The sequence below is a fragment of the Denticeps clupeoides genome, chromosome 18, assembly GCF_900700375.1.
Source record: "Denticeps clupeoides chromosome 18, fDenClu1.1, whole genome shotgun sequence".
NCBI lineage: Eukaryota > Metazoa > Chordata > Actinopteri > Clupeiformes > Denticipitidae > Denticeps > Denticeps clupeoides.
In genome coordinates, this window is record NC_041724.1 from 11,554,992 (window position 1) to 11,574,922 (window position 19,931).

At 42.8% G+C, this 19,931-nt stretch overlaps 1 protein-coding gene across 3 annotated transcripts; it reads left to right on the plus strand.

Annotated features, from left to right (window-relative positions):
• Positions 1–8,916: 8,916 nt before the first annotated feature.
• On the plus strand, positions 8,917–19,497 carry nocta (nocturnin a). 3 transcript variants are annotated; one of them, XM_028960838.1, is made up of 3 exons: positions 8,917–9,380; positions 16,955–17,212; positions 17,773–19,497. In XM_028960838.1, the coding sequence occupies exons 1-3, from the start codon at positions 9,233–9,235 to the stop codon at positions 18,651–18,653; spliced, it is 1,287 nt and encodes a 428-aa protein (XP_028816671.1). In that variant the 5' UTR covers positions 8,917–9,232; the 3' UTR covers positions 18,654–19,497. The 3 variants fall into 3 exon arrangements, with proteins under 3 accessions (XP_028816671.1, XP_028816673.1, XP_028816672.1); XM_028960840.1 differs by lacking the exon at positions 8,917–9,380 and adding an exon at positions 14,428–14,600; XM_028960839.1 differs by lacking the exon at positions 8,917–9,380 and adding an exon at positions 15,070–16,809.
• Positions 19,498–19,931: the final 434 nt, after the last annotated feature.

The following is a 19,931-nucleotide window of genomic DNA, read 5'->3' on the forward strand; positions in this document are numbered from 1 at the left end:
TAAGCTTCAGGTAGAAAGAGTCCCAGATACTCAAGAGACGCCTTGATGGCTGCCTTGCTTCAGTGTCACGAAACAGCTTGTTTATTTCTGCAAATACTAGCCATAACTTTTCTGTTGTTTAGTGCTGAGAGACAGGAGTACAAGTTATCGGAGAAAACTGTGCGTTCAGCAGGACGGAGACACGCCGCACTCCCAGCAGTCTCTAGGGGACGCTTCAGAGAACAAGTGGAGCACAGCAGTGATTGATGGGACTTAGCCTTGGTATCTTTGTTGTTGCTTAATTTTACACCATTTTGCCTGTACTATAAATAATATAAAGGCCATTCGGAATTTAAACAAGACATTTCTGGAATGCCTCCTTTTTAATGACTGCTGTAGTACTGTTTTTATATCAAAGACTGGAGTTTTTTTAAATGGGGTGGATGTCTATGCATTTGCAATGCATTTTCAACAATGTTTGAATAAAGGCTAGTGTGGGGTTAGGATAGAGGACCCAGAACTAAACAGAACAACAATTAATCTTTTGGCTCTGGCGAGAAACCGCCAGAATTTTCTGCCAAGGGTGATTTTTTCTGCTTATATTCGAACCACCAGCCAAGCTGGCCACTGCCACTGGCTATATAATCGTGTTGGATTTCTGCCTGTCATAGACGTTCAGAATAGCTGAAGTATGTGGGTTTTTAAAAATGGAGGGTGCTGAATGTTTGTATAGTAATCATTGGTCATTGAACCAAACAGATGCGTAAATCACTAGGAGTTCCTAGGGTTGCGTTTTAGACCTTACACTAAAGAAGGGACAAAATTTATCTCCCCAAACAGACAGTTCTAGACTTTTCCCATCAGTAAGTTTCAATTAAAGCACTAACAATCGAGCAAGAGGAATAATACTGTGTAAAATACTGTGTAAGAAGCTTTACATGATCCAAAGTAGTACATTATATAAATCAGTCATCCTTATGTCTACCATTTTTAGAACTTCTTTTATTTAAAAATTGTATTATAGGTATTTGTAGATAAATACCACTCATATGTCTATTAATTTTCTTTTATTTTCCACTTTTTTCACTTTAACTTGATGTACACAAGTAAAAATGCTCCATGTGCTGTAACTTTATTCTTCAAAACGCAATGCGCAATCGGCCAAACCTCAGTCAAACTGATCAACGACCATGTACAGCATGCTTTGAATGAAACACAGATGCATCGTAGTAGTTTTCCAGCTCATCACTCAGCATCAAGGACAGCGTTAAGGCCAACAGACCTCTTCAACATCACATTGTCTGTGTGCAAAATCTTCTGTGATGTCTTTCAGCTTTCTGACACGTTGCAAACTGCCCAAAAAGGTTTGGGGAATGGAGAAATGTTTGAAATATGTATTGCTTGAATTATGTAAATATATAGGTATGCATTTAAACTGTGCTTTTAGAACATGTGTTGCATGCATGGTGTTGCATGTGACAGTGATATGTTTGGTGATTTTGTGTCTCATCATGTCAATTCCATTTACATGACACAATAGTATATTTATAATAGTTAATTTGTGATGAAAGTGATTGTCATGTGTGACACTTATGACGTCCTCTGCATTAAACCCATCATCCATGAGCAGTGCCCAGGGAGCAGTGTTTGGGGACGGTACCTTGCTGAAGGGCTGGTGGGTTCGAATCCTCGACCTTCTGGTCATAAATCTGCTTCCCAAGCCGCTAAACCAATAAAAAGTACAAATGTGAGTCATAAATTTGTGTCTAAATCCTGTCAAAAAAGGGGTTTTCAGACAGCGGACAGTCAAAACAGAAGTTATCTTGAACTAATCTGAACAAAACAAAGTTCAAATGACTTATAATGGCACAGAAGAGTGAACTTCTTAGTTAAGGGGTGGGGAAGTTTTAGTGGAGGCAATTTTGTTTGTTGCATTAAAACAGATTCCTCTTTCCTGAGCGATAACAGCTTTTCACTCATTGCCTTTCACTCCTTTTTTATATTTTCAGATGAATGATTCGATAAACAACCACTTATCTGGTGGCAGTGAGAGAAAACAAAGGGAATAAATCCACAGGATGGGGAGAAGCAGAGAGGTGAGGAATAGAAAGGAAAATTTGAGCATGTGTCGAAATGACTTGACGGCTAAAATTCAGGTAGAACATAAAAAGAAAGACAGGAGCTCCATCTCCAGGTTTTGGAAGTGGACATACGTCTTATGAAGTTGTGGGGACAGTAGCAGGTGCCCTTTAAACAAAATGTATTCATGGGTCTGTTTTTCTATTTTTTTTTTTTTTTTTAGATATGGCCCCAGTACTCTCAGACATGATGAGTGAAACAGAAGCCCTCGGTTTCCCCTGGAATAAAATCCATTAACGCAAGGCAGATAAGAGCCCTGGACGGAGGAAGAGCTTCGCTTCCATGGCCGTCTGTGGATGGAGTCTGAAGCTGATGAAATGACTGCAACTCGCCCCCAGCCGACTCCCACGTCTATCACAGGGGGCTGCACTGGCCACTCAGTTCAAGCAGGAATTCAATTTTTTTTTTCCTTCATGGAGCTAGTTTCAGCAACTCTTCAGCAATTTTTTTTTCAGCAATGCCTACAATGACTCAAAATTGAGGTATCAAAATGTGTTTCCATTTTCATATTTACCACTTTAAATATGAATTTATTTAGCTGCATGGGTGTGGTCCATAGTTACCATATCTGGTCCCAAGTTACCATATCTGCTTTAGATGTAGATATTTTAATCAATTTCAAGACAGACCCATTCATGCACACACTCACACATACATGCCCCTGGACTAATTACAGAAACAACAAAAATAAATGTCAATGCATTTTGTCAAATGATAAGAAGTTTTAACTCTTAAAACAAATTGTAAGAGAGGGGTTGTGGAGGGAGGGCTAGTAAATGTGTTTCGTTTTTCATTAAGTCTTATTACCGTGCTCCGGTGCCTGTTCTGCTGCTTTGCACAATTTGTAAGCAGTTACCAGCATCTAAAAATAACCCGCTAAATTCAAGCGGGAGCAATGCCACAGAATGAAATTTTAATAAATGTCATGTAACTCGGTTAAAAATCTGATTTAGGGAGCAAAACACATTGCTGAGCCTAGGCATTTGAATAAAAAGGTGACACGCAAACCCAATAAGATAAGAATACATTATTTCTTACATATTTAATTTATAAGCAGGAAATGCTTTAAGGGGTATTAAAATGGCTCTGGTGGTTTAGTTACAAAGTACAGAAATCTAACGCTGTGGGTACAGTATGCACAGTAAAAACAATATCAAGAGTTCTGTGCAGAATATTACACAAAAAATATATAATTGCTGGTGAGTGTGTGTGTTTGTGTGAAATCGTATTTTGGGGCAATATTCTGTGAAACACCAACGGGTTGAAATTTTTCCGGGGTGAAAAGATTAATGGGAAAGAAAACATTCTACAGTCATGTGTCTGCAAAGTGAGTGTAAAGAAACATGGTCACAGCAGCTCCGAAACCTTCTATTCTCTCACTTACTCTCTAACCCTAACCCACTATATGAATTGGTGGTGCTGACTTGTTCATAGGTGCGTGTGTGCGTACACCCTGCAGTGGGGTTAAGGAAACACACTTGTAACTCCCAACCTTCGGGAGTTCGAATACAGAACCGCCAAGGTGCCACTAAGGTCCCCTTGAGCAAGGTCTCCCCGGGTGCCTGTCATGGTTAAAAGTGTTTTACCACGCCTGGCCACCAGGGACACTGGACTTATTCTGACTAATGTATTTTTCCATCGATCAGCAGAGTAGTTAATACCTCATTATTCCGAAACATCTGTTCTTATTTGGCATTTTGATGATGGTGAAGTCACTTGGTGGCCTAGCGGGTAAGGAAGCGGACCCGTTATTGGAGGGCTGTGGGTTCAAATCCCGAACTGCCAAGGTCCACACACTCTGCTACCCTGGCGCCTTTTATGGCTGCCTACTGCTCACTATGGTGACGGGTTAAATGCAGTGACACTTATGCCCTGTCCTGTCCTGTTCTGTGGTGCCTTCATCATTCTGGAAGGCCACCAAGACCGAAATGTTGGTCAACTTGTCCCTCGAGGATGACGAGTTGACCCAAAGCCATGCAGCATCATCTTCATTCCCATGATGACACAAATCTGCTCTCCAACAGCGCGTCCACTTTTAGTCTGCAGACTTCACCATTCGGCACCTGCCAACCATTTCACCTGCAGAATTTGTCCATGTGACATTTGCTACTGTGTCATACCCCCAACTGTGAACCCTGGAAAGCTTTTAGTTAAGCTGACATTTGCGCAGGCCTTTTGTGCGAGGTTCAGCATCTGCTTTTAGAGGTCTCTCTCGGACAGCGCCGTACTTCACAGCGGTCTGGGAATCTCGGCGGAGAGACTTTATGGAGTAGACAATGATCCTGTGTAAACTCACTTCGGTCTTATTACGCCGCATAATGGTGGCTTTAAAATAAAAGTTCATTATTCTTGCACGTATACCCAGACAATCTTTGCTCTCCCTCAAACTGGGCTGAATACAAAGCAGCGGAGGCGAAGGGGGCAGGGTGATTCATCGCTTATTAATCACAAAGTAAGGCGGGGAGAGAGAGCGGGCCGAGCGAGGGTGGACGTCGCGCAGATGAAGGATGAATTGATGGTGTGTATTCACCTTCGTGCATCGGAGTAGAAAAGAAAAATCAATCCATCATGAGAGGGATGGAAGCGGTACAAAATGAAGACGGCCGAGAGAGAGAGAGAGAGAGAGAGAGAGAGAGAGAGAGAGAGAGAGAGAGATGGCCTTGCCCTCCTGAATTCAGGCTCCACTCTCCACTGACCCCTCCATCTCTAAGGTCAAGATGAGATGTGACAACAAGTTGAATATTTTGGGATCTGTGTATAGACTGTTTTAGCCTTGAACTTCAGAGAGTGCTTCCTTTTCAACACAACGCAGTGAGGGTTAAAAGATCTTCTTTCTTTTTTTTCGCTCGGAATAAAAAGAGAGGCACTTTACTAAATCCCCAAAAGCGTGACGATCGAAGTGTGGCACTGTGTTTTCATTTTTTAAAAAAGGGGTTGTTTGTTATTGAATGAAGAGGAGAACTTGGCAGAATGAAGCCAAAAACTGCAGCATGGGGCTGCGTCCTTCGTCATGTTGGTTTTTTTTTTTCTCTTTTTACATTTCCTACCACCCACTACACAAGAGTCCATCATAACTCAGCACACTTCATTTGAAACGAACAACTGGCTTGTTTACACCTCCCTTTGCAGACCAATTTTAAGTATTTAAAAAATCTCAAAATGGACCTGCAGCTCCCCCTAGTGCTTAAAAAACGCAGATCGTTTGAATTGTTGAATTCAGCCATAGAATTCAAATATTCACAAACATTGTTAAATGGCATCTACAGAAGATCGAATATCATAACATTTTGATCATAGAATTAAAACTGGGAGTATTCTGTCCTGTGTACAATTGTAAAATGTAAAAGGTAAATGTAAAAATGAAATCTAACATATTATTCACAAAAACCTTTATTTAAAAATTTATTAATTTTGCTTTCAATTACTAAAAATATATTTTTGCTAGATAAGGCCTGAATAGTATTTGTGTGTGCACTTTATTATGTATCTTTTTAGATACATTACGTTTGCATTACATTTAGTTACTTGACATTTTACTTTTTGTGTCTGATTTATTACATTTTTTTTACAATTAATTCATTCTATGTCTATTCTAACATTGTGACTGCTGAAGCCGTAACCCCAGTGGCCTGCATCAGCACAGTGTGGTCAGAGATTTACTGAGACTGGAAGCCGTGACAAGACTTTTCACATTTAATCTGGCCACTGGGTCTAAAACGCCCACCGCTGCAGCTATGTACCGCTAATCCTATTAGAGAGGGGATCGGCGGGAATAAAATAAATAAGTCGGGAGGAGTGCCAGTCAATAGTTTTCACTGATAAGATTGAGAGGCTTAGCTGCAGCCAAAATGTGTTGTGGCATTCACCAGCGGCCCAGCTGCATTATGATGGGAACATGCCGCCGTTCTTACTGCCCGACAGCAAGAGAGAAAAATCCCCGCCGACTGTGAAGAAAGGCCTTTTTTGTCCCTCCGTTTTGTTTGGTGGTCTGTGGTCGGCCGGAGGTTCCCGGCACTGTGAGTTATTGAGGTGGCATGGGGGGAAGTGCAATGAACGCTTCACACAGCAGCTGGATGCACTCTAGATGCATTTGAATAAAATAATGTGCTCAGGCTTTGCTCAAAATATAAATAATCATTGCCATTATTGTCACATAACCCTCTTGTTATATCACGCTAAGGTAATGCTGGGCTCTGTTGTTTTCGTCGCCTGGACCACTTAACATTTTATAAGACAGCATATGTCAGTGTATCAGTACATTAACCATAGTCTACAATTTACAGTAGGCCTACAGGACCGACATATGACACATTTACAGTTGAGTCACCAAAAGGGAGAAAAAGCCACCAGATCTGATGGATGACGATAAATGAATATGGTTCATCATTTACATTTACAGCATTTATCAGACGCCCTTATCCAGAGCGACTTACAATCAGTATTACAGGGACAGTCCCCCTGGAGCAATTTAGGGTTAAGTGTCTTGCTCAGGGACACAGTGGTAGTAAGTGGGATTCGAACCCGGGTCTTCTGGTTCATAGGCGAGTGTGTTACCCACTAGGCTACTACCACCCTGAAGACATCAGCTCATTTGAAGACATCAGCTCTTCAAATCCCATACAAGACCTATATTTATCTTATAGCACCTATAATTACAGCTAGAAACTGTTAGAATTATTATTATATTATTTTTCTAGAATTATTATTCTTAATCTGCACAGAAAAGGAATTTTATGTTTCTTTTGTCCAATGCATGCAACATGCATTTCTAAGAACATTCTGATTGCTCAAAGTTGGAACAGATGCCAAAGGGGTCAATCCTTAATCCAATGCAGCACAACCTGATCCTCTGAGCGGCACACTGCCTACTCCTCTCATGTTCCAATTGCCAATTAAAGCTCTTAGCTGCTCTAATGAGCTCACAGAGAACAGGATCCATCTGCAAGCAGGCGATACCGTGTGATTGATTCAGAAGACGAGGATCGGCGTCTCGATCGCTGGCCTTTGCCTCAGCTCGGCTGCGTGGCCAAACGGTTCTTGGACAGCCTCGACTCTCACGCTGTGATCTTCCCCCTCGGCTGGGTCATCTGAGAGCTCAGAGGGCTCCTTTGGAGTCCTCTCCCACACACAGAGGCCCGAGGCTGTCCTCATCACCTCCAGACCAGCAAGCCCTGCTCCTGACCTTCACTTTTTATTTTATATATTAATATTTATATTTAATGTTTTCTTTTTTTACTTTTGTTTTCATGTTAGAGTCTTGACTCTAAAAGCCCTTTTGAACTAAAAGTCCCTGAAAGTGTTGAGAAGTTGAAGTAACTTGTCCTGAGTGTCGATGCACCTACTCATGCCTTTTGGCGAGCAGAAGGGCTGAACAGTCCACTTGAACATACGGCATACTCTGAGCAAAACTGATTCTGAGAAGCTTCAGCCTTTGTTCTACATGTTTAGGGATGTAGGGGCGCCTTTCTTTACATATTTTACAATGGTCATTAATGTCATATTCAGTTTCACTGAAAACTCCATACCTACAAGCTGTGGATTAAATTAAATATGCACAGACCTGCTATAATCCTGAGTGTTGTAGAATATGTAGAATACAACAAATTAATGTTGATGTACACCTTGACCGTTCTGTCAGATGTCTGCGGTGAAGGGTCTTTGATCCCAGTAAGGCAAGAGCTCCATGTTGAAGAACAAACAGAATATCCCTGCACATGAAAAAGAAACACACACACACACACACACACATCCTCTATTCTCCTCTCCCCTCACATACTAAAGTACAGGTAAATTAGAAGCAAGACTGGAGAGGCAAAAAACATGTGGCAAAACATAGAGGGTTTCAGCAAACAAATAATTTATGGCGCAAACCACTAGTTAAAACAAAAGAGAAAGCCTAATATGTGCAGCATTTATTTCAATAAAATAATTTTGATTTCTTATAAAATAAATAATGGGAAAATCTAAATACTTCTTTAGCGAGTTCTGTTCATGCGATGGTTTCATTTATCCACTTTGTTGACTAACTGGACACTTTTCATTTTCAGTTGCAAACTGTGGCCACTAGAGGTCACAAAATGTACATATAGGATTGCGCCTTAAAACACTGCACATTATTTTTAGATGTTAATTGTAGCGTGCGTGGTTTGTTTAACTGCTGGATGATAAACCCAACACTTTCGTGCCATTCATTCTGACACTGGTCGGAGCTGACGGGTTGACCCGGGTCACCCACGGTGGGTTATGTAAAAGGTAATGAGTAAGCCCGGTTAAACCTGCTGAGTAATTTGATGACGAGGAGAACAACTGCCTTCATCATCCCTATGCGAATATTGTTTTAACTATAGAACAATTCGCATAGTTATTGTAAATTTGAGCATGTGTCCAGAGAGTTATAATAAATAAGTAATAAATACCTTATTGTGGTCAATAAATATTTTCTGCTTCAACCATTTAATCTTTGATTTATCAATCCGACGTTCAGAAAGAAAAAGACTGTGAAAGTTAATAAACAACTAAACCAGAAGCACGAGTAAATTGAAAAGATGTCTATTTGCGTAATATGACGTTTATGTGCGTTTCACGTTTCCAGTGCGCTTTTGCCTCTGATTGGTCCACAGCAGAAAAAGCCCCGCCCGTTTCCGTCCGCAAGACCAGGACAACCTCTCGCTTTACAAAAAGGCATCTTCCATTATTGAAACGGGGGTGCATTGCGAAGTCGGAATCGAGCAAAAGCTGAGTTTTTATCATTAGTATCATACATCAGTCATATATTAGATAGAAACGTTTTATGTTCATTGTTTCAGAATACGGAAGTTTCGTTGCTGTGGAATATTGCCTTTGTTTCTGTGTAGAGTCCGAGATCACCCCCACCGGGAGAACTGTTAGTTTACGCCAGGAAATGTGACGAAACCTTTACCGGCACCGGTGATGTATAACGCGGAGAAGCCGGGCCAAGTTAGCAGAGCGGAGTACTTCTGGAAGTTTTTATTATATAGACATTGTAGGATATTGTGAGAGAAGCACTGAGAGCCCAGAACCAGGGCCGGACCCGGCTCGTCTCTCCCAGCCATCCCCCCGCCCCCGCCGCCGCCTGTGAACTTGGGCGAGGAGGATGAATTCGGCCCGGCGCTGCTCGGCTCTTCTCCACAGGGATGCGACAAAGCTGCGTTTCCACTCGGAAGGCCTGCCGAAAGGAGTCCCGCCGCGACCGGCCTGCCGCACGCAGGTGAAGCCCGTTGTCCCGGTCAGCTCCAGGCCAGGTGAGTGACGTATTTTAGTCGTAATATATTTTCCCGTGTCGTTGTGTCATTAATTCTACGAAACTATTGACCTCTGGTTTGTTTAGAGGGGTGGGGTGCGGCTCTGTTCTTTTTTCGCGTTCCAGGCCTGCATTAACAGGCGCCACACTAGTCACGGGTGAACACGTCACGAGTGGCCACATGGCAACTGCAACATGCAACCCGCCCTGCAATTAAATTAATCAAGTGGTAGATTTTAATCTGCGCGTGTAATTACCTGCGTTTCGGCCCCGAACTCGTGCTTTGTCTTGCCAAGAGCTCCATGCAGCCCAGCGTTGCGGTGAATTTTAATAAAAAATAATTTAATTAAAAAAAATCTGAGTTTCGCTGTTCTTGTAAGAGGTCAAAGGTCGTTCGTTCGTTTGTTTGTTTGTTTTGTTTTTGCCTGCTTGCTCTGGACGTTTGTACGAGCTGTTCCACTGCAGTATTTACTTAACATGCTTTACATAACGTCCCCCTGGACAGCCCAGATGGAAGGGACAGTGACTCTCCAGGCATTCCACAAGTCCACTGCCAAACGTGTCAACTGGTCACCTGCCGGCTCACGTTGCTTCTGAATAAATGTTAACACTAAACATGGTACGTCCGTAAAACTCGTTTGAAATGTGGACCAGGTTTTTGTGTGACTGATGCAGATGGAGCCATAAAGTGGGTGAAAGGGCAAAGGCATATTGGAGGTTAATTTAGCTCTGACCCGGACCCCAGGAGAGTTTTCGTTACACCAATCTCATGGGCAGGGATCCCACAGGTCAGGGAATTTCAGTAAAGGCATTTCCAGACAGGGAAAGTGGGAGAATTACCAGGGAGTTTTGTTAATAGCATATTGTGCAGTAGCCAAAACCTAATGTGTGTTTACGTGTCTTTGTTCCCAGTTTTTTTTTTTTTTTTTTTTTTTTTGCTCAAAACCTCCGGCACCATTAAAATGTGCAACATTCTAGAATTAAAAATTTCTTCGAAGTCGACATATGTTTTTACTCCATTTACATTTACAGCATTTATCAGACGCCCTTATCCAGAGCGACTTACAATCAGTAGTTACAGGGACAGTCTCCCTGGAGCAACTTAGGGTTAAGTGTCTTGCTCAGGGACACAATGGTAGTAAGTGGGATTTGAACCCGGGTCTTCTGGTTCATAGGCGAGTGTGTTACCCACTAGGCTACTAACACCAGGCAGGTGTAAATTTCAAGACATTTGGCTCATCTGGCCCAGTCCTGACATTCCCAAAGTGCTCATGTAGGGTCGAGGTTTTGGTTTGTTCCATTCAACACACCAAGCTGTCTATATTCAACAATGACATAAGTGCATTTTGAGTATGCGAACATTATATGGGAGGTGGTTCTGTTTTTTCTTTTTTGTTTTTTGTTTGTGCCATTTGCTGCAATGACAGCTTGACAGCAACATCTCATGCTCTTCACTAGCCTCATGATGTTGTTCTGTGTTCCACTTTTCCACAAGTGCTACACTCAGTTCTGCCAGGTCACACAAGGGTGGGGTACATTCAGTCTCTGCTTCAACTGGTCCCAGACGTGTTCTATGGGTTTCAGGTCAGGCCATCCATCTTCCTGAAGTCGAGCTGTGACAATTCTGCCACAATGTGGTGGATCATTATCATCCATGAAGAGAAATTTGGGGGTGTGCTGGTGGAATTGGGGGATGATGATGGGTTCTATGATGTCTCTGAGGTATGAACATGCATTGACTGAGCCATGTACAATAACCAAATTGGTTTTGCACTGACTGGTGATGCCTGCCATGACTGTTGCACCTCCTCCAAGCAAACCCTGGGGTCAAACCAGGTTGACCCTCTCCAGCAACGCTGATGTGTCACTCATCAGTGAACAGGACGGTAGACCCACTGCTGCACTGTCCAGGTCACATGGTCTTGTGTCCACCGCAAACGTTCACGGCGGTGTCTTGGTGTCAGTGGAGTCTGGCATCCAAGCCAAAACGGAGGAGTCGGTTGCGAATGGTTTGTCTGGAAACCCTAGTACCCTTGCATCTCGTAAACGGCCTGCAGATGTGTGGCAGTTGCATAACGACGTCTGAGTACACAAGTCCTTAGGTTCTGGTCATCATTACAGTCTGTCACTCGTGGGGCTCCACTCCTGGGTCTGTCATGAACTCTGCGAGTAGTTCTGTGTCTTTTGCAAGTCTGCTGATGACTCTTTCAGACACACCAAATCCACCAGCAACATTTGACTTAAAGGCGCACCATGGCCAGGTGACGCTGCTCGTCTGTTAAGTGACGTTGTGTGTTCATGGCTGTTTGAATGATGAACTTGGAATGACTTGCTGACAATATCAGCTTTTTATACCCACAGAATGTTGAAATTGATACCACATTAATGCCAATACCACGCCTCTTGGTATTGGCCCCAATATAAGGCCCACTTGTACACAATGAGACCATTACATGGAAAACACAAGCTGAGGTGTGTCTATCACCCCAATACAATCGCCTCCCTATCCCTTCACTATCTGAAGTGAAACAAACACCGTTTGTATGACATCCACTAAGTCTCTCACAATTTCCCTAACTGAGTAGTGTACATATTTTTTAAATACCCAGGTAGTTTTGTGCCATGATTTGTGGTCAGCGATGACTGGTTAATACAAGAAGTGAAGTGATTGGGACTCGGACAGCACACGGTCCTCTGCATTTAACCCATCACCCTGAGTGATCAGTGGGCAGTAGGGCTGCATGATTTTGGGGGGAAAAAAGACATATTGCAATTATTGAGATCAATATTGCGATATGCGATTGTGATATGATAAAGGGCACTTGCTTGTATATCAATGAAAAGTCGCATACAAATTACTAATAGTGAAATGTTTAATTTCAAAGTGAAACATACAAACTACTTATAACAACTTGAAATGCCCAGTGCTTTCAAAATACAATATTCTACAAAATTAAATCACAAAATAACTCTACATTACTGTCGAACGACAAACCCTGGTAAGGGTTTGATTATATTTGGCCATTATGAAATCCCGTATTATAGCTCTTACGTTTAACCAAAACGTTGTTAGGAGGCTGACTTGAACACAGGGATGCATAGCTTTGCTAGCTTAGCTAAGGTTAAGATTTGTAAACTGAGGTGAATTTCTTTAGGAAACCTTCAAAGTTTGAGAAGTTAACTAAACAGCTAAGAACATTCTAAATAGTTAATGCCTATGTTTAGCCAAAACCTTGTTTGGAGGCTGACTGGAACACAGGAATGCATAGCTTCGCTAGCTTAGCCTAGCTTAGCTAAGGTTAAGACTTATAAAACGGGATTTTATAATGGCCAAATATATTCAAAAAAGTTGTCCAGCCTTACCTATGAAATGTAATGGAGGATCTGGATCTGGTTTGGAGCGTACAGCGGTTTGTACAGCCCCAAGCTGCACAAGAGTGAGGCATTTTTATGCACTTCTCTCCATAGACCTGTATATGCTTCACTCCACAGCAGAGCCTATCACAATATGGCGGCGACATTGACGTATAATGCAGCTCGTCATGCGGCGTCTACAACAACATTTATTTCTTATATAGCCCAAAATCACATACAGTATGTCTCAATGGGCTTTGACAGGCCCTACAGTTCACACCCCCCAAGCTTGACCCTTCTCCCCATATGTCTATGTGAGTCACGAATCTGAGGTCTCCATTGAACCGAATCGAAAGTCATGTGACCAAACAAGTCACATTCGACTGAACTTAGAATTCAGTCAGCTCTCAAACTTTGAGAGAATGAGTGATATGTTGCCGATTCAATCCATGTACTAATCATTTAAATCGCGGCTTTTTGCGTTCATGTAATCACACAGCATGACATCGCGATTAGATTAATCGTGCAGCTATAGTGGGCAGCCATGACAGGTGCCCGGGGAGCAGTGTGTGGGGACGGTGCTTTGCTCAGTGGCACCTCAGTGGCACCTTGGCAGATCGGGATTCGAACCGGCAACCTTCTGATTACGGGGCTGCTGCCTAGCGGTTAGGCCAAGTGTCAGGAGATTAATTAGGACATGACCTTTACCCGCAACTGAACCGTGTCATATTACCGATCTTCTGAAACCCTGCACCTAAAAAGGGCTTAAGGCCTTCCTCCTGGTATGAGGTATCTCCTGGTATGTCCTGCTTTTACCTACTTTCATATTTACGCCGTTTTTCAGACGCCCTTATCCAGAGCGACTGACAATCCGTAGTTACAGGGACCGTCTCCCAGAGACACTCTGGGGTAAGTGTCTTGCTCAGGGACACGATGGTAGTGGGGTTTGATCCTGGGTCTTCTGGTTCATAGGCGAGTGTGTTACCCACTAGGCTACTACCAACCTACCTGCAGGTGGTAAAATGGCAAATCAGGGTTTTGACCCCGTCCTCACCAGGGTATCCTTAGCAACCACTCTGAAAGGATTATGGTTGCATAACAACATTAAGAAAGGTTGATTTCACAGGACGGGCACATTTTTCTTTTTCTCAGAAGGGCTTTCAGTCCAAAAAGAAACAGAGAACACTACTTCGGAATCGTCATTATGGTCGGAAACTCTGAAACCACATGGTGTTAAATACACTATAATTTTCAAGTTTTTTCAGAGTTTAATTGCATCTCTGCTTTTCTGTTCATGTTTGCAGTATTATATAAGACCTTCTTATATAAGACATAATAAAGATGTAAATCTTAAAAATCTTTCGTTTTTTTTCTTTTCAGTTTCAGGGTTTGCGGTATTTGACTAAATTGGGTCATTGAGTTCCATTCCAGTCAATCCGTCTGGAAGATTAGAGAGAAAGTTTAATATCTGCTTCGTGTGTGTGTGTGTGTGTGTGTGTGTGTGTGTGTGTGTGTGTGTGTGTGTTTTTGTGGCCTGGATGTGTGTGTTATGGACTCCCCAGTAGTGTGACATTTAAACTGAACTGTTGTATTGCAGTGAATGGGGAGGGGCAGACACAGTGTTCTATTCAAGAAGAGCTCTCTGTTGCAGAAAACACACACACACACACACACACACACACACACACACACACACACACACACACACACAGTCCCACCCGCGTGCTCCTGAATTTTCTAACACACGAGTGCTGGAAGCTTGAAACGCAGCTCTGAAGCTCTCTGTACACTGCCTCCTCTTTTTCCCTGGAACCTTCATCATAAGTGGACGTGGGTGAGCTGGAGACAGGGGGGGACGGACCGACAGGTGAGAGAGAAGGGCGAGGCTGAAAGGGAGGTGCTGTTATGTTTTTTTTTTTTTTTTTTATAAATATTTCCCTCACAGCATTGATAATTCCTTGTTTGTTGTGTAGTGTAACTGCTCATTATGTTTTCACAAAATTAAGTCAGCATTAGAGAAATATGCAGCTATATGCATATGCAGCAATATTATTCTTTGTGCAGTGGACACGTGTAAAAAGTCAGATGTGTGTTTTAATGAATGTGCTGCCGATTGAAGATAATTAAATCATTACGTGATACTGGAATGGCAGATGATACTGAGGGTCTTGCTCAGTAATCTGGCTAAACGCTTTCTGAGAAGTGTGGGTAGTATAAACAGGCGGAATTATTGGCTTTTCTGAAGAATGCTAAAAAGTAGGCCAGGTACTGCGAGGGGAGGTGGGAGGAGCTGAGAAAGGGGGCGTGGCTCTGTGAGGGAGGTGTACATTCAATGTCCGACATCCAGAGATGTTCACCTTTATTAAAGAGAACTGCTTATGTCCTACTTTTCATTATAATTTAAAATCTGTTTATCTGTTTTGAGTTATTACACCATAAAGTGGCATTTTTCTACATAACCTGTTCCGTGAAATAAAGGACTGTTCTTAAGCTTACAGCTCAATAAAGATGTTTAAGAGAGGACTAACTTCTTAAAGATAATGAATATCACATAGTGATATAGAAAGTATAGAATGGCCTGTTGGTTCAGGGTCTGTACTGTAGTAAAAGAATTCACAACCCATGTTTCTTTTATATCAGAAACTATTTCCATAACAATATTATCCATAACACATGTGGGCAGAACAACAAAATCTGTACAGCAATATATCAATATGTGTAATTTGGTGATGTATTATTGATATGGTAATTAGTATGGAAGTTTTACTTGAAAACCTATGGAAAACTAATATTTAATATATATATATATATGTGTGTGTGTGATTGATTCAGATTTTTTTACATTTGGAAATTCATTTTGAGGCAGATCAGAACCATGTGATGGATGACTGTCCTGAATCAGCAATATTGTGATCTCATCGTTATCATATTTTATAGTAAGGGCTGGAATAAAAAAAATAAAAAATTCCCAGATGAGTTGCTATAAATAGACCACCCAGCTCAGGGGCAGTGCAGCCATTAGAGCCATTAATCCATCCTGGGACTGGTTCTCCATATAGCAGCAGGGTCAACACACATCTTAATCTGTCTGTCATATCTAGCCTGGCGTCTGACAATTGGGATTAAACTGACACACCTTTTGGAAGCTGCTGAGGAGGCTGTACTTGCGGTGGGAGGTGATGCCTCAGTTTTTGAGGTGCTGATTTTGTAGGGAGTGTGTTTAGTCATTTGTGTCTCAATGGAAAAAAGAAAAAAAAAAAAAAATTGTCAGAAATAATTTTACCCGATTATTTTACAGGAATTGATATATAAACCACACAAACACATTATATAAAGGTTTTCGACTATTTATTGCATCTTTTCAGACAGTTAGAAAAATAAAATATGTAAATACAATAAAAGTACATTTTAGAGCAGCTCAATTGTTGCTGCCAAAATCCTTAAATTAAATGCATTGACAATAAAAAAAATGTTAAACCTGTCTACATTAGAGATTTAGGGTTAGGGATGTCTGAGTTCAGCCTTGAATGATGAGGTGAGAGAATATTGCCACAACTGCTGAACACTCTTAAGTGGTGAATTGCCCAAAATATTCCCACACAGGAGACTTCGAGACTATTCTATGTCTTTGGTTCCATCTGATTTTTGATTTATTTTCTTTATGCTGTGGATTTAATCGCAATGTTTTGCACCGCGGTTAATCGTCGAACCGGTTAATCCCCACAACCCTACTTGCATGTTTTCTGTGTTCGGTGGAGGCACAAATTGTTTAGCTGTCAAATCCATCTGCCAACTGGGCGATCCCCGGGTCGAGACACACAGCAGGCTGGAACTGCACCGCAGTGACTGTGGCATAAACACACACACATACAGCACACACGTGTGCTAACACTTTAGCCGCCCCCTCCCCGCCCGTCCTTTTTGCCGTCCCAGACAGGCTCAGAGCCCGGGACAACAGGTCACCCTCCTCTCATACAGAAGGAGAGCAGGGAAAGGACAGGCCACACCTCACACGCTCGACTCTGTTCTAGTTCTGAACTTCCTGAACTTACTGAGTGAAACTATGGCAGTAGACTGTAAGAAATGTTCTGTTGTCACTTTTCCAACTCTTGTATAGGTTCAGGATTGTCAGGGTTCTGTTCATTTGTGTTTTTGTTGTTTTTTAGTTTTTTTGTTTCTCTGTAAAACTAAGCGAAGCAATCGGTGTGTTCTGGTTTGCAGTGTACCAGATGGGCAGTGGCAGCAGCCGTCTGTTCGGAACTCTGGCCCAGACACTGAGCAGCACCTCGCCGGCTCAGGCCCACCTGGACCCGGACGATTACGAGTGCGAGCCAGCCGACCCAGAGCTGCTCCTGCGCGAATGCGGTGAGGCGCTGAGAAACCGGCCAGCCCGACTCCAGCGTAGCTTCATCTCCCTGCGGGAACACACCAAACACGCACAGCCTATACGGGTCATGCAGTGGAACATCCTGGCACAAGGTACAGCATCACACCACTCACCTGACTGTTCATTTGTAATATGTATATATCTATATTTTCACCCTCTGTGGACACTGTTAACATATGGACCATTTATTAAAGGTAAACATTAAGAATATGAAGAGCTGCTGTTTTCTGACTAGTCCACCTGCTGTGAAATGTGTTACACTTTTTACATGTATTCTGAATACTTTCAGAATGCATCTGCTGCTATGCTAAATTCAATCTACATATCCAGATGTGTGCAAACAAGAATTGAAAAAATTAACCAAGAACAATAGTTTTACACATGACTGTGTATTCTAAGTGTTTTTGTTTTTTTATGTATTCTAAAAGTTTTACTAAATGGCACCGTATTCTGTATTTTGCCCATTGTTGTTAATTGTCTGTATGTATATGCAATCTTAAGCCTGTTTGGTTTTTAAGAAAAGTGCTTTTCTTAAAAAACATGATTTTATAAGAACTCAAACAAATGAGTCAAAGTAATTTTGCATCTATTTATTGAGGAATATGGTGTAATTTGTGTGATTTTTGTAAACATGCCGTTGTCTGTGCCGCAGCTCTAGGTGAGGGGAAAGACGGCTTCGTCCGCTGCCCTCTCGAGGCTCTGAACTGGGCAGAGCGGAAATACCTCATCTTAGAGGAGATCCTCACCTACCGGCCCGATATCCTGTGCCTCCAGGAGGTGGATCACTACTTTGACACCTTCCAGCCGGTTCTGTCCAGTCTGGGCTACCAGAGCAGCTTCTGCCCGAAGCCCTGGTCCCCCTGTCTGGATGTGGAGAACAACAATGGGCCGGACGGCTGTGCCCTGTTTTTCAGCCGTGAGCGTTTCCTGCTGGTGAGCATCACCCACCTCCGCCTCTCTGCCATGATGCTCAAGACCAATCAGGTGGCCATTGTGGTGACGCTACGTTGCCGGGAGACAGGGCGGCTGTTCTGCATCGCTGTCACCCACCTGAAAGCGCGCAGCGGGTGGGAGGGCCTCCGCAGCGCTCAGGGATCCAATCTGCTGCAGAACCTGCACCGGATCACCATGCAGAGCACCGTCGCTGAAGACCAGGATGCCGCAGCGGTTCTCGAGGGCCAGGGTCTGCCGCTCATCGTGTGCGGGGACTTCAACGCAGAGCCTTCTGAAGACGTCTACCAGCGCTTCGCCTCCTCACCGCTGGGTCTGGACAGCGCCTACAAGTGGCTGAGCTCGGACGGGCAAAGCGAGCCCCCCTACACCAGCTGGAAGATCCGGCCCAGCGGGGAGAGCTGCCACACGCTGGACTACGTCTGGTACTCGCACGACCGCTTCGGCGTGGACGCTGTGCTGGAGCTGCCCAACGAGGACCAGATCGGGCCGGACCGCCTTCCCTCCTTCCACTACCCGTCGGACCACCTGTCCCTGGTGTGTGACTTTAGCTTTTTAGAGCAGCCTCATAGGCTCCTCTAGCGCTCCATCATCTGCTGAAGCTGCAGTTCCCGCAAACTTCCCACAAACTTGAACGCTGGGCTACTGAAGGTCAGCCGGTCTCTGCTGAGCTATATTTGGAAAGTTAGCTGGCTAACGTGGTAACCCAAAACCTGATGTCAGAAACGCTCAAAGTTCAAAAGTCAGGACCGTTTTAATTATAGAGGACTGTAAATTTGGACATGTTGTGTGTGTGTGTCTGTGTGTGTACGTTATGACAGATTCCAGGACCACAGTGTCATCAACTTCCTTTACTTCCCAGTAACCACAGTTACAACATTAGACCGGTTCTGTGATTCATCTCTTCCTGCATGAAAGGAGGTTTCCGCTGCTTTCCTAAAATAAGGATATTTTTTTTAAAAAGACTCAGTTCTCAGACATGGAACGTGTTTGTGTTGCTTAATTCTGTGTGTTGTCCGTCTGCTTGAAAAGGGTCCCTTGTGTTGCCACGGCAGTTTTTGCACTGATTGTATATGGTGCCTTGAATCGTGTGTTCCAGGATTAGTTTCAGTTCCATGACCATCAGATAACCCTTCTAGGAAAGTTTTCACTAAGAACTTTGGCACGAAAAAAAAAAAAAAAAAAAGTGTTCATTTTGAGTTACCCTCCATAATCATTTCTTTTAACTTATTCTGGTATCTTATTGCTTGTTGGGTTGATTTAATTAATTTATTCATTGTGAAGTTGCTGTAAAGTTCGTTGTAATACGCATTCTCAAAACCGCTGGTGTCATAGAATGATTCCGTATAAAGCAGATCATGATATACTCAGATCATGATATTCATGTTGGTTGTACAAATTAAAAATAAATATATATTCAATTTTACTTTTTGGTCTGCGTGTGTGCATTGCTAAAAATGGCCGATTACTTTCATTTTCAACTATTTTCTTCAATTAGTTAAATGTACTTTTTCTCAATAGTTTTATCTGCTTTTATCCTTCACTGCCCCACTTAATTTACTTTACTTCTTAGGAGTTTGAGCACCAAAATCAGCGGTTCCCAACCCATTAATTTAGAGCAGGTGATCATACTAATGTGGCTGTTGGAATGTTGGGGGACCTTCCAGAACAGGAATGGAAACCCTGGCCCACTGTCCTAGAGCTTGTTCCGCCTGACGCCATGTGACATGAACGATGAGTGTCTAGTTACTTCGGCTGGTTCAAATCTTATAAACGCCTCTCCTGTTTCTGATGGAACGATAGCAGGCAGGGAGTTCTGATGTTTGAGAACCCCTGTCACATTGTCAAAGTAAATTGTGA

Bases quoted from the DNA above. Each gene is read 5' to 3' on its own strand.
- nocta (XM_028960838.1), top strand. From the start codon at position 9,233: ATGAATTCGGCCCGGCGCTGCTCGGCTCTTCTCCACAGGGATGCGACA. The intron at 9,381-16,954 runs GTGAGTGACGTA...TCTGGTTTGCAG, and splicing joins CCCGGTCAGCTCCAGGCCAG to TGTACCAGATGGGCAGTGGC. The intron at 17,213-17,772 runs GTACAGCATCAC...TCTGTGCCGCAG, and splicing joins GTGGAACATCCTGGCACAAG to CTCTAGGTGAGGGGAAAGAC.